The sequence below is a fragment of the Vipera ursinii genome (genome assembly GCF_947247035.1).
Source record: "Vipera ursinii genome assembly, chromosome: 1".
In the NCBI taxonomy this organism is placed as follows: domain Eukaryota; kingdom Metazoa; phylum Chordata; class Lepidosauria; order Squamata; family Viperidae; genus Vipera; species Vipera ursinii.
Genome location: NC_139512.1, coordinates 151401796 through 151415968, shown reverse-complemented (window position 1 = coordinate 151415968; position 14173 = coordinate 151401796). Strand labels below are relative to the sequence as shown.

General features: G+C 39.3%; 1 protein-coding gene across 1 annotated transcript in view; it reads left to right on the top strand.

Annotated features, from left to right (window-relative positions):
* The window catches only part of KCNH7 (potassium voltage-gated channel subfamily H member 7), a 340601-nt gene that overhangs the window by 270070 nt on the left and 56358 nt on the right, over positions 1-14173 (top strand). The window contains exon 9 of the mRNA XM_083348517.1: positions 7625-7824. Within this exon, the coding sequence (XP_083204643.1) occupies positions 7625-7824 (200 nt within the window). The remainder of the gene's footprint in view (positions 1-7624; positions 7825-14173) is intronic.

Below are 14173 nucleotides of genomic sequence, written 5' to 3'. Positions count from 1 at the left end.
GAATTCAACAAAATTTAGCTACCGGTTCTACCGAACCGGTGCGAACTGGCTGAATCCCACCACTGATTCTATGGTTATCTCCATCTTCCTGGGTTTTTTTTTATCCCCTCTCCAAGATGCACAGAGGCTTGCTAAAGAAGAAAAGAACCTCACTGCTTTTTCCCCTTCTCAAATAGCAAGATATTGCTCTTCTAGGCAAGTGTCCACACTTATTGGATATAAGAAAAAAACCTAAGGAAATGGGAATCCTTCACCCTTCCTGCTCTTCTCCAATTCATTGCACCTGCCGTTACTTTTATTTTCCCCCAAGAACAGGCTTCCTGTGGGGACCCAAAGTTGCTGGCCTCTTTTTGGCTACAGGGACAGCAGTTTTCAAAGCCTCATGGCTTTCCTCTTAAGGACATTGCTGAGTGCAAAGAACTCTTTGGCAACTTGTTGACCTTATTCCTCCGCAAGGTTGAAGGATTAGATGAGCTTAATGGAAAATCTCTTTATATCCCTGCAGTTAATTACTCTGCTTCAAGCATCCCTCCTCTGATTAGTGAAGGCACGATAAAAGTTTAGACCTGCTGCTCTTTTAGCAGTAGAGAAGCTGCTGAAATACAAGCTAATTTCATAAACACCAGGCCATATGGAGGCATCTCTCTCCAGCGTTCCCCAGTAATTTTGCTCATTTCTAGTGGGAAAATACTGAGGTGTGATAGACTTCCAGCATGAGAACCTCAAATGTAGGACCTTGTTCACTATGACTGTTATGTCTCAGCCTGCATCGACCCTTTGAACTAGGCCAAATCAGGAAACAGATTCTAGAATTCTCGCTGGAAATTTTATTTTATTGAAATAGGCTACAGTTACAGAAAAGCCTTTGATTGTGTGGATCATAACAAACTGTGGCAAGCCGTTAAAGAGATGGGCATACCAGACCATCTTATTTGTCTCTTGAGAAACCTATATGCAGGCCAAGAAGCAACAGTGAGAACTGGACACGGAACGACTGATTGGTTCAAAATTGGGAAAGGAGTCCAGCAAGGCTGTATACTGTCGCCTTGCCTATTTAACTTATATGCAGAGCACATCATGAGAAAGGCAGGGCTAGATGAATCAAAAGTTGGAATTAAGATTGCCGGAAGAAACATCAACAACCTAAGATATGCAGATGATACCACTCTAATGGCAGAATATGATACCACTCTAATGGTAGAGGACAGGAAGGCCTGGAGGAATGTTGTCCATAGGGTCGCGATGGGTCGGACACGACTTCGCAGCTAACAACAACAATGGCAGAAAGTGAAGAGGAACTAAAGAGCCTTTTGTTGTGAGTGAAGAAGGAGAGTGCAAAACTTGGGTTGAAACTAAACATTAAGAAAACCAAGATCATGGAATCTGGCCATCTCAATTCCTGGCAAATAGATGGGGAAGAAATGGAGGTAGTGACAGATTTTATTTTCCTGGGCTCCAAGATCACTGCAGATGGGGACTGTAGCCAAGAAATTAAAAGACGCTTTCTCCTGGGGAGGAAAGCAATGGCAAATCTAGACAGCACACTAAAAAGCAGAGACATCACCCTGTCAACAAAAGTGCATATAGTCAAGGCTATGGTCTTCCCAGTTGCAATGTATGGCAGTGAAAGCTGGACCATAAGAAAGGCTGAGCACCAAAGAATTGAAGCCTTTGAACTATGGTGCTGGAGAAGACTCCTGCGAGTTCCTTGGACTGCAAGGCGATCAAACCGGTCAGTCCTAGAGGAGATCAACCCTGACTGCTCTTTAGAAGGCCAGATCCTGAAGCTAAAACTCAAATACTTTGGCCACCTAATGAGAAGGAAGGACTCACTGGAGAAGAGCCTAATGCTGGGAAAGATTGAGGGCAAGAGAAGAAGGGGACGACAGAGAATGAGGTGGCTGGATGGAGTCACTGAAGCAGTAGGCGTGAGCTTAAATGGACTCCAGAAGATGGTAGAGGACAGGAAGGCCTGGAGGAACATTGTCTATAGGGTCGCGATGGGTCGGACATGACTTCGCAACTAACAACAACAACAGTTACAGAACTTTGAAAGCCTGATGGAGCAGAGTTGGCTGGATTTTTCTCCAATATCTTTGAGAAGTCCTGGAGAACAAATGAAGCTCTAGGGAATTTGAGGTGCCAAATACTGTCCCTATCTTAAAAAGAGAGAAAAGGAAGATCCAAAGGAACAGGCCAGTTACTCTGACACTGATACATAAAAATTTGCAGCAAATCATAAAAATAATCTATAAACACTCTGAAAACAATGTATTACTTCCCAGATGACAGCATACATTTTTCAAAAATAAGGCAACTACTAACATTAATTTTATGATTACCTTTCTTAATAAATTGTGGGAGTGCTGTAAATGCCACATAGTTTGATTTCATCAAAGCATTTAATAAAATGATTATGTCATCAAGTTAGCATTGATGCTTAATGACCACATTCTTTCTCCAGGATGATCTATCACCAGCCTAGTTTTTCAGATCTTCCAACAGACATGCAATATTGCTCTAATTGAGTCCATCCATCTTACTAGTTTGTTTCTTCTGCTCTTTCCTTTCATCTTTCCTAGCAGAGTGGACTTTTTGAGAGAACTAGTTCTTTGCATAATGTGTCCAAAGTATAATAATTGACCTTGATCATCTGTACCTACCTGAGTGAGAACCTTGATTGATTTGTTCAATTATTGTTTTCTTGGCTATCCATGACCTTCTCAGAAGTCTTCTGAGTACTAGAGTCTAAAAGCATCAATACTTTTTCTATCCCATTTCTTAAAAATCTACTTTCACTTCCATAGTGCATCACAAGAAAACCATTGCCTGAATGTTTGATAAAATACCCTGACCTATTAACAAACCAGTTAAGTGTGGGGTGGATGGCATGATAATGAAGTGGATATATATATATATACACAGAGGCCAGAGATACAAACAAATAGAAGGCGCACCAATGGGATCCCCTCTATCACCAGTTATCGCCAACCTTTTCATGGAAGAATTTGAAACTAACGCTCTGGAAAAGACTACAAACAAACCAAAACTGTGGCTCAGATATGTGGATGACACCTTCGTGATCTGGCCCCACGGAAGAAAGGAGCTAGAAAACTTCCTAACACACCTGAACAGCCTACATCCCAAAATAAAATTCACCATGGAGATTGAAACAAACAACCAGTTACCTTTCCTGGATGTACTTATATACAAAAAACAAAACGGCACCCTAGGACACACAGTCTACCGAAAGAAAACGCACACCAACCGTTACCTCAATGCGCAATCACATCATCACCCAGCACAAATAAATTCAGTAGCCAAAACACTAATAACAAGAACCAGACGCCTTGCAGATAAAACACATATACAAACAGAACTACACACCCTGACAGACATATTGACAGCAAACAAGTTCCAAAAAAACAAAATCACCAATATGATTCAGCAGGGGACTCCGAAACAGAAAAACATCCAAGAAGAAGAACAGAACAACGGACGAGCCATCTTGCCCTACATAAAAGGAACAACCGACAAAATCAGTAAAGTACTACGCAAACATAACATCAAAACCGCATTTAACACTGACAGAAAGATATCAACCATCCTGAGAAATCCCAAAGACAAAATAGAACTGGAAAACCAGGGCATATACCAAATCCCATGCGCCTCCTGTCCAGCAACATACATCGGACAGACTAACAGAAGAATAGAGGTACGTGTAGAAGAACATAAGAACTCAGTACAGAAGAAAGATCACACATCTTCACTAGTACAACACATAAACACTACGGGACACAACATCAATTTTGAAGGTACAAAAACAATCGCCAAAATAGAACATCTCAATAGCAGAATAATCAGAGAAGCCATTGAAATAGAAAAACACCCAGACAGTATGAACAAGCGAGACGACACCTCCCGCCTACATGACATTTGGAAACCAGCATTGATAGAGAAACGAATTTCAGCAAACAAGGATTTAAAAAACCAACAAACAACCCCAAATGCCACCAGCCCCAGCAAGACTCATCCACACCCAGAACAAAAACTCCCCCACACAGAAGACAGAACAAGTCAAGCAAAAGTGCCATCACCCAAGCAGAAGAACGCACACACGAACCTGACTGACCCATACCAGAGATACATAGCAGGTCCTCGAACTCGGAGCCAAACCAAAGCTCTGGAGGCCACTACACAGCCCACTCCTCAGGACACCAAATCACAACACTCAGGATATTACAACACAACAAAAAACCCCACCCATTCAGAACACACCCCACCCAATCAGAAGACAGCCACGCCTCCAACCAATCAGAAGACAACCACGCATCCACCCAATCAGAAGACAGCCACGCCTCCACTCAATCAGAAGACAACCACGCCTCCACCCAATCGGAGGACACCCCCACCCAATCAGAAAGCAGCCACGCCTCCACCCAGTCAGAACACAGCCCCACCGGCAGTTGGAAGGAAAGGAACAGCCAGACCACGCATTGCTCCTGGAAGCAGCAGGAGGAACACTCCGGCCTGATGATGACGGATGGGATTTCGTCGAAACGTCGCCACAACTTTCTGAAGATGAAAGGAACGCGGGAAGAAACCCGAGACTCTAGATCTACACATACAGACACCCGCGAGAATCTACGAAAACATATATATATATATATATATAGGCTGAAAATACTAAATAACATTAACAGAAGCAAACATAAAAAACTTCATTTAGGAAACAGATCAAATAAACAGAGTGAAAGTTGGAATGCTTAGCTTTGCAATATTACAGTGAAAAGCATCTTGGAACAATAGTTTATTCAAACAATATAATTCAACAATGTGTTATGGCTTCAAAAATGAGCTTCTCTGCAAATCATGGGAAGTAATAGTTACAGTTTATTTCAAGGTGGTAAGGCCCCCATGAATATTATGTCTAGTTTTTTTTATTCCATACTAACAGATTTACTGACTGGCCACAAGGATCACTTGAGATAGAAACTAATCATAAGAAGAAAGATTGAAGGTTCTGGTCATGTTTAGCCTAGAGAAGAATAAAGGGTGATGCAATAGCAAATACCCAAAATGATATCATACAGAAATGAAATCAAGATATCTGTATGCATAGCACAGAATAAAGAACAGATTTCAATTTAATATTAGTAAAAGGTTTCAACACTGATGTCCAAAAGTGGCGATGAAGTTCTCTTCACTAGATGTGTCCATGTAGAGCCTAGACAACCATCTGTTGGATAGACGCTTTAATTTGAATATCTATAGTGAAGTTGGTCTCAATGGCCTAAATCGATCCTTCCAACACAATGATTCTTAATTGTAAGTCTCCCAAAGTTGCCCTGTGGTGAGATAGCTAGTTTCAACTCTACACACGTGGATTTGGTTGTTCATGCCTGGCAAGGAGCTTGGGAGGTACTTTAAAAGTACTTAAGATACTCCTTGCACTCCCTAAATATGAACAGCTCCCAAAACTTTTTTCCCCCACTTGTGAGGATTTAGAGGCAATTTAAGTCTGACCAATATTATTATTACATCAGTCTCTGTTTTGTGTTTTAGGGGACTGACATTAAGTAATGTTATAAAAAGTTTGATTATTCCGCAACTGCCCTTGATCAGGGCAGGCAGGCCAAAAATAAGTTTGTCACCCTGATCTAAAAATAATGATAAACAGTTATAAATATCAATCGAACTGGAATGTGTTTTAAAAAGACAAGACAAATGGTTCAGTCCCAAAATTTGTAGCCTCAGCAGTGGCACATCATAGAATTGTTGTAATATTGCAAAGTGATGTTCTGTTTTATGTATACTTGCCACTTTTTTCATCATCTTTATCCAAACCAATTGTGGAGAAGTCTACGGAAGACTAAAAAGAACTTTCCACAATCATAGCATTGAACGCATTCTTTGTGACTTCATGACCCCTTTATGTCCTTTTCTGTTTAGCTCTTTGGGGCATTTTAAGTACATGTATAATCCGAGTAACATTAAGTGCTTTAAAGGTGAAGTTAGATGTCAGTCTGGTGAAACTAACTCAGTGCTATGAGTATGTGCTCAAGTCTATGTTCAAGTCCACTTAATGCAGTACAATGTTTCTGGAACAATATTTTAGCCTGGCATATTTCTTACTGTTTGTGGTCATGCAAGCTTGGGCAACTGGAATAAACAATGGTTATGCTTACTGATTAGCATGTGAGAATCTCCAGGTTATCAGGTATACTTGATGGCAGGAACTGAGCCCAAATTATTTTGTAGGGACCTGAGAATACAGAATAGTCTTTGCTCCAGTCTTCTAATATTTCAGCAGCTTAGATCTATTGGAGACTGTTTATACAGGATTCATTTTGCTCTATCTTCTCCCAAATCCACTCCATTTAGGAGACTCCTTTGAAGCAGAGTTGAGGGCAATTAAAGGAAAGTTCACTTGCACAGCCAAAAGAGTAGAGAAGAGCAGTAAAGATGATTAGGGAACTGGAGACTGAAACATATAAAGAATTGTTGCAGGAATTGGGTATGTCTAGTTTAAGGAAGAGAAGGACGAGGGGTGACATGATAGCAGTGTTCCAATATCTCAGAGGCTGCCATAAAGAAGAGGAATTCAAGCTATTCTCCAAAGCACCTTAAGGCAAGACAAGAAGCAATGGACGGAAACTAACCAAGGGGAGAAGCAACCTAGGACTAAGGAGAAATTTCCTGACAGAACAATTAATCAGTGGAACAACCTGCCTCCAGAGGTTGTGAATGCTCCAACACTGGAAGTTTTTAAGAAGATACTGGACAGACATTTGTCTGAAATGGTATAAGTTTTCCTGCCTGATCAGGGGGTTGGACTAGAAGACCTCCAAGCTGCCTTCCAATTCTGTTATGATGTTGGATGCGGTCCAATGAAAAGCCAAACTTCTCTTCTGACCAACTGTTTTAAATACTTAAAGTTCTTTGGGCTCTCATATGACTTATTTCATCATTAAACTGTTAAAACCTAAGCCAGGGTAATATTACAGTCCATCTTCATTCACTGGTGAGACAAGTCAGCCAGCCTGGATTTGTGTAGTTGACATAATAGGGTAGGACTATGCTATGCCAAGACATGCCAGGAGAAAAGAAAGCAGAACACTGTGGTTGACATAAGACAGCCAAATAACGATACTCTTTGCCACATATTTGTAGGAAAATTGATGTTCTTTATTGGGAAAATACAATTTGATGCTGTATCAAATAGCATATCTGGATAATGCATGCTAGGAACATGTTAGAAGTACTGTAAATTGCAGCTTTGCAGGAATCATCCCATCAGGTTAGAGTGATTCATTGAGTAACTGTAAACAACTTTGGGTAGTTCTCCTATCTCGCATATTTTTAGGAATGGAGCATTAAGTTTTCATTCCATGATACATGATCCCATGCCTCTATGTGGCTCCTGGACAAGTGGCCAAGGCTGCGTACTTAATTGGGACAATGTAAGTGGCAAGAGGCATATATCCCTTTCAGTTGCCTCCTCTGTAAGATGTGGGGTTTTCAAAAACTATTGTATTACAAATATTTTAAGATATATAAGTAATTTTGCATGGGTACAATGATATTAGCCAACCACTTGTTTGCTTGTTTTATTTTATTCCAGCATTAATGTATGCAAGCATTTTTGGAAACGTATCCGCAATAATCCAAAGACTATATTCTGGAACGGCACGGTATCACATGCAGATGCTACGTGTGAAAGAGTTCATTCGCTTTCATCAGATTCCCAACCCACTGAGGCAGCGGCTCGAAGAATATTTCCAGCATGCATGGACGTACACCAATGGCATTGACATGAACATGGTATGTACATTTGCTTTTAGCAATTAATGCATACAAACATATGCATATGTGTTTAGCAACTAATGCACACAAACATATACCCAAATGGATAAGGAAGGAAACCACACCAACTGCTAGTAGAAAGCTTTATTTCTAAATCTAACCACCCTTAACTCTACGTTAATATTGTTTTCTATTGCTTTATGTTTTCTTAGCCCCTCCCCACAACTTGTATTGGGAGATGGCCGGCCATATACATAGTTTTAATAAATAAATATCAAGACACTGTAGTGTAATGCTTTGGAAAATGGCCAATTTTAACTGTAAGAAGTAACCTGTACCACTTCAAATGTCAGTTGTATACAAAATCTATGCATACAAAAGATTGCATGAGCAATTATTGTAGAATTGCTTACAAATCAAGCCTTGTACATAAAATGGTAACTGCAGTTTCTTGCTGAAAGTAACATAACCATACACAGTAAGCACCAAAATGTATTCCATGGATGATGGACATACCATATGACTATCTATATGCCTTAAGGGAGTTGCTTAAAAGTCAAAATATACCATATAATTTGTAATTACATATGTCCTTTTCTTTTTTTCAATGGAAAAACAAACTCAAAAGCAGCAGTTGAAAGAAGAATCCCAAAGTGAGGAGTTAATTCTTTCTTTTTGCTCATTCAAGAACATAATGTGTACTTAGCTGTTTTTCCAAAGTAGCCTCTAGGAGTATATAAATACACAAAAATATATGCATGTTATTTTAACTAAAAAAAACATGCTCCAATGTTCTTCTGCTTTTAACTGTCACGTTCAAGGATTCTGTTCAGTAAAATCAAATATTCCCACCGAGCAGAGGATGTTCATAAAATATATAGTTTAATAATAAATTAACCTGCTTTAAATCTGATCCAAATGCCACCAATATTAAAGTGCAGTAAAATCGATCCATCTGGTCAAGATTTGGATCCACCAAAATGATATAAAATAGTTACCAATAAAAGGAGAATATTTGTAGCTCAGGGATAAAATGAGGGGTCCTTAATACTCTCTGAGCTTGGTAATCTAGCACTGATAATGTTACCTAGTTTGGGTCTGCAAGAAAACAGCCAAGCTCAGAGAGCACCAAGGACCTCTGATAAAACAGTTGAATTCTAATTTAAATAAAAAATAAATAAATAGTTGAGGGAAGCCATGCCCATATTTTTCACAAAACAAAGGCATTTGTTAGTTTTTTTTTCTTTTTACAACCAACCATTTCTGAAATTGAGGCAGGCGTCCAAAGCTGTTTGCCGTACAGCACTTGAGACTTCCAAACCCCATCAGGCAAACTTTTAATGCCTGTGTTGAAAATTGCATTTCAAACTACAATTAATACATTGATCTTGAGACAGAAGAATGGCGCACATGTATTTTAATGGCCCTGTTCTCACCTTTGATCTGATGATCTGCTATGATCAAAAGCCACCGGTTCCCTCGTTGTGGGAATGCAGGCTCACAGTTCACTTTCTTCAAGAAAAGCCTAATCTCCTATGAGACCTTGCACCATAAGAGTACAGGACTGACTCCTGCCAGTGAGGCCATAAAAACGGTGCAACAAAAATCGCTTTAAACAAGACCACATGGAAGATATTGCAGTTGTAAGTTATTGTGAACCATAAACAGAAATAGCTTCATGGAACCCTTGGAACTGTGCAGTACTTCAGTTTTGATTCCAAAATATTCTTTAGAAGGCCCAGGAGCATACAATAAGCGTAACAGTTCTCTGCAAGCCAACTGCTTATTAGGGCTTTCACACACACCCCCAAGCGGCATTATTACAAAGTCAGCTTATTGCCTCCAACAATCTGGGTCCTCATATTTCTTGGCACTGTACAGGAAGCGCAAAAGGCTGATGTGCAATCCTGAGTCACTGCAAGATTAAGGAGCTACCCAGAGGTGCTGTTTTTTTCACCGGCACCTTCTGGGAATCAGAACTGAAAATATTGCCCAGCCAACATCTTCCTCCTAAACCTACCACCAAAAAAACAGCCTGAGTGTCTGTCTGCAGGTACCATTCAAGGAAATAAAATATTTTAGAAGATGGGCCAGTAAACTGGAAAAAAAAGTTGAATTCAGCAGCAGGTATACAAATTACTTTGAGGGAGGTGTTGTGTTTCATTCACTATGCTTGATTTTTGAATCCCTAAGGCAGCTAATGGAACGGCTGATTTTGTGCTATGGACTTAAAGTTGAAAAGGGAAGAAAAACATCAAATGGATTTATTAAAAAATTCTATAGTGTCTTTTTTTTAAGTTGTGCTGTTAATATGAAAGCAACAGTAAATATCCCAAGTCAGGAAAAATCAACATCAAAAACACCCTTTGTCAGAAAACATCCTAATTTAGTCTAGTTTCTGTAATGGTTAATATGCCTAGTTTACACTTGAGAAAAGGTGTATTGAAAATAGTGAAATGTAGACATGTCAAATGAGCGGAATTCATTGTTACTGCAAACATTCAAGTGATCGGAATTATTAAAATACAGGTAGTCCTCAACTTACGACCACAATTGAGCCCAACATTTCTGTTGCTAAGCAAGACAGTTGTTAACCTGGTTTTCCCCCATTTTTAGGACCTTTCTTGCCACAATTGCTCACTGAATCACTGCAGTTGAGTGGATCTGGCTTCCCCATTGACTTTGCTTGTCAGAAGGGTGCAAAAGGTGATCACGTGATCCCGGCACGCTGCAACCGTCATAAATATGAGTCAATTGCCAAGCATTCTGAATTTTGATCATGTGACCACGAGGAATGCTGCAATGGTCATAAGTGTAAAAAACAGTCATAAGTCCACTTTTTTCAGTGCCTTTGTAACTTCAAGCAGTCACTAAACAAACTGTTGTAAGTCGAGGGCTACCTGTATCTGTAAGTGAAGTATTTCATTAGGAGCAACTATCAAAGCTCTCAGAAAATGGTTGGACATAATTTGGAAGATGTTACTTGACTTGGTCTGAAACCAATCTATCATTTGTGAGGTTATCAAATAACTGACTCATCTCTATCAAAGCCAATTTTGGCGTTCATGAAAAGAAGTGGCATATATGGTTATGGCCAATTAATATTGCTGAATCACTTGATATTGTTCAGCTGAGTAGTACAAGGTGTAAGATTTGATGTATTGAAAAGCAATCTGCAATGGCTTCTCATCTCTTATTCATCAGTACACTTGGTGGATGTCAGTTAAGCACTCTAGCTGCTATTGCATGTAAGTGAAAAGGTGTGAGATTCCTGCTTCAAATCCAAATGCAGCAGTAAACATAATTCAGCAGCATTTTGTAATACTATGTTTCCCCGAAAATAAGACCCGGTGTTTTGGGTTTGGTTTTGCTTCCAAAAGAGGCACCAGGTCTTATTTTCAATGGATCTTTTCCATTCACCCCGTGGCACTGGCACCGGCAGCCCCGCCCAGCCAACCCACTTCTTCTGAAACTGAAGGAGCAGCTTCCTTCTGCAGCTGAGAATGGAGCTTGGGCCTGCATTTCGCAGTCAGAGGCCTTTCCGGAAAGGCCTCTGGCTGCGAAATGCAGGCCAAGAGACGCTAACAGAAGAAGTGGGCCAGCGAGGCTAGGCAAGTGTCGATCCATGAGAGGCCTGGCTGCAACGGTAAGCTCCACCACCCCCCACCCGCACCCTAGCTTGATTTTTAGGTTTGCGCCTCACCCCAAAACTAGGGCTCATTTTTGGGGTAGGGCTCATTATTAGGCCCACCCCCAAAGCTCAAGCTAGGGCTTATTTTTGGGGTAGGTCTTACTTTTGGGGAAACATTGTAGAGTATTTCTTATGCTGGTGAAATTCCATCCGTTTAGAAAAATAACCAGATGAATTTTAATGCAAGGTTGTTGTACCAACTGTCTTTTATATGTTGTACTTATGAAAGATTTATCTTTTTCTTGTCTGCTTCATACCTTAACACATGGAAAAACACCACCCACTGGTAAGAACAGGAGGTATTTATATCCAATTTAATTCCAGTGTAAAATTGAATATCCCATGTTAACTGCTGAGATTAAATTTATTTTAATGATTTCTCTTTCAACCAGGTTTTTTTTTTCTTATCTAGCAATGCGATTGATAAATTGAAGGGCAAAATCAGGTTTGGGCAACCAAAAGAAAAAGAAAGAAAAGAAAAATGAAATCTAAATTGAAAAATATTTTGAAGGCACCATATTCATGGTCTATGGTTTAGCCCCACAATTCTGAATAAAGCCATCATGCCTGTCAATCTGTGCTTTTGGTTGTGTTAGTGTTTTTTCACTTTCACTATGTGCATGTTAGTAGCCAACATTAAAAAAAATATATTTCTCTTAGATGCATATGCAGATGATTTGAACTCACATGTTCTGTGAGTCATTTGAGCATGCATTATAATAAATCATGAAGAATCTCTCACCTGTCATCAGTAGCAATTAGGAGATTTTCTGAGATTCAGAGAGGATTACTTGACTAGTCTGAGATGTTTGTGGCTAGGATGAATTATAAAAACTGACTGTAGACTTGTTTAAAGAAAGAAGCGTTCCTTCTGTGAAAAGCTAATGCATGCTCTGTGTAATTATATTCACTGTTAATATTATGAAGGGTTATTTAAAATGCTTTTTAAAGTGTTAATGTTGATACATTGGAATAATTTTTTTAAAACAATGGAATAAAATACTGGGATAGGTACAGCAGCTTTATGAAAATAAAGCCTTCCAATATATTTATTGAAAACAGACAAGTTAATACTTTTTCCTTACTTTATTCCAAATGGCTGATTGATCAAAAGAACTGAGATAGGCCTACACCAGTGGTGGCAAACCTATGGCACACGTGCCACAGGTGGCACAGAGAGCCCTCTCTGTGGGCACGTGCGCCATCGCCCCAGTCCTAGGCCTTCAGCTGGGTTTTATAAAACCTTTTCGCTTTAGGCCTCCGCTGCCATGTGCAAAAAAAAGGTTCACTCAATAAATCAATTTCAACTTCTCGCGGAAAAAAAAAGATCTCGCAAAGTTGGAATTGATTGATTGAACCTTTTAGTCCCAGCCAGCCTGCCGTTACCACCACAGCCACGCCCACCCAATGGGCCACACCTACCCAATTGGCCACACCCAGCAATGGGCCACGCTCACCCAGCACCCGACAATACATAAGTGAGTTTTGGGTTGCAGTTTGGGCACTCGGTCTTTAAAAGTTTCTCCCTCACTGGCCTAAAATATAATTATTTTTAAACATTTTTTTTTTACTTTATTTCTCCTCTCCTTTTCTTTCATTATACATTTTAATGTAGAACACACTTTTCAAAGTTCGTGCTACTGATAATATTATGTGCAATGTTTGAACAAATAGGATTTGGGATTTACTTTAATCATAATCCAAATTTTGAAAAAGAACACATTTTTAGATTTTCTCTTGGAGGACCACTAGTGATTAGATGAACTGCCAGATGTCTGATGGAAAACAAGTGTCCCCATCTTCAAAATAAAGAGAGAATCCAGGGAATTAGAGTTATTCGGTGTAGCACAATATCTGGAAAACTCTAGAGCAGATCATAAAAGATCAGTTTATTCACAGAAAGCAAGGCAAATCATCACACTTTATCAAGGAAAAGCCTTGTCAGATTGGCCTTATTTAACAACCCGTGGGAATGTTGTATACATAATATATCTTGATTTCACCAAAACATTTGATAAATTATCCCACAATATTAAAATTAACAAGCTATTTAATCATGACTTGGATGGCTTGTCAATTAAAGTGAATAAATAGCTGGCATAAAAGTCATTCTTAATAGGTTCTCTCATCAGTGGTTTCTCATAAAAAATAAAGTCAGATATTTAATAAGATGCAATTTTTTTTCAATCTCACGTTCTGCACTATTCAGTATTTTAATGACATATGAAGAGATTGGGGAAAAAATGCTTCTCAGATGACATAAGATTATCAAGTACTCTAGAAGACAAGTGAAATTTGGAACAGATTAGAGACATGAGCTGTGAAAACTTTTTTTAACACAGACAGGTACAAACAAAAAAAACCCCAATATATTTAGGAAATAGGACTAAGACGCACAAGTATAAGCTGAGAAATGCCTGTCTGATAACAGCACCTGTAAAATATATTTTGGAATAGTGGGTACTGCAAACCGAAGGTGAATAAATAGAGTGAAGGTTTAGGAACAGACTTTTCAAAGCACTGGAAGAAATACTTACATTTTATTCAGCACTTATTTATTCAGCACCTCAGGGACCAAATCCACTTCTACGTACCATATTTTAAAGAAGGATTTAAACAAACCATGACAAATTCAGAGAAGGGCAATGAGGCTGAACAGGAAACTATAAAGTTAAT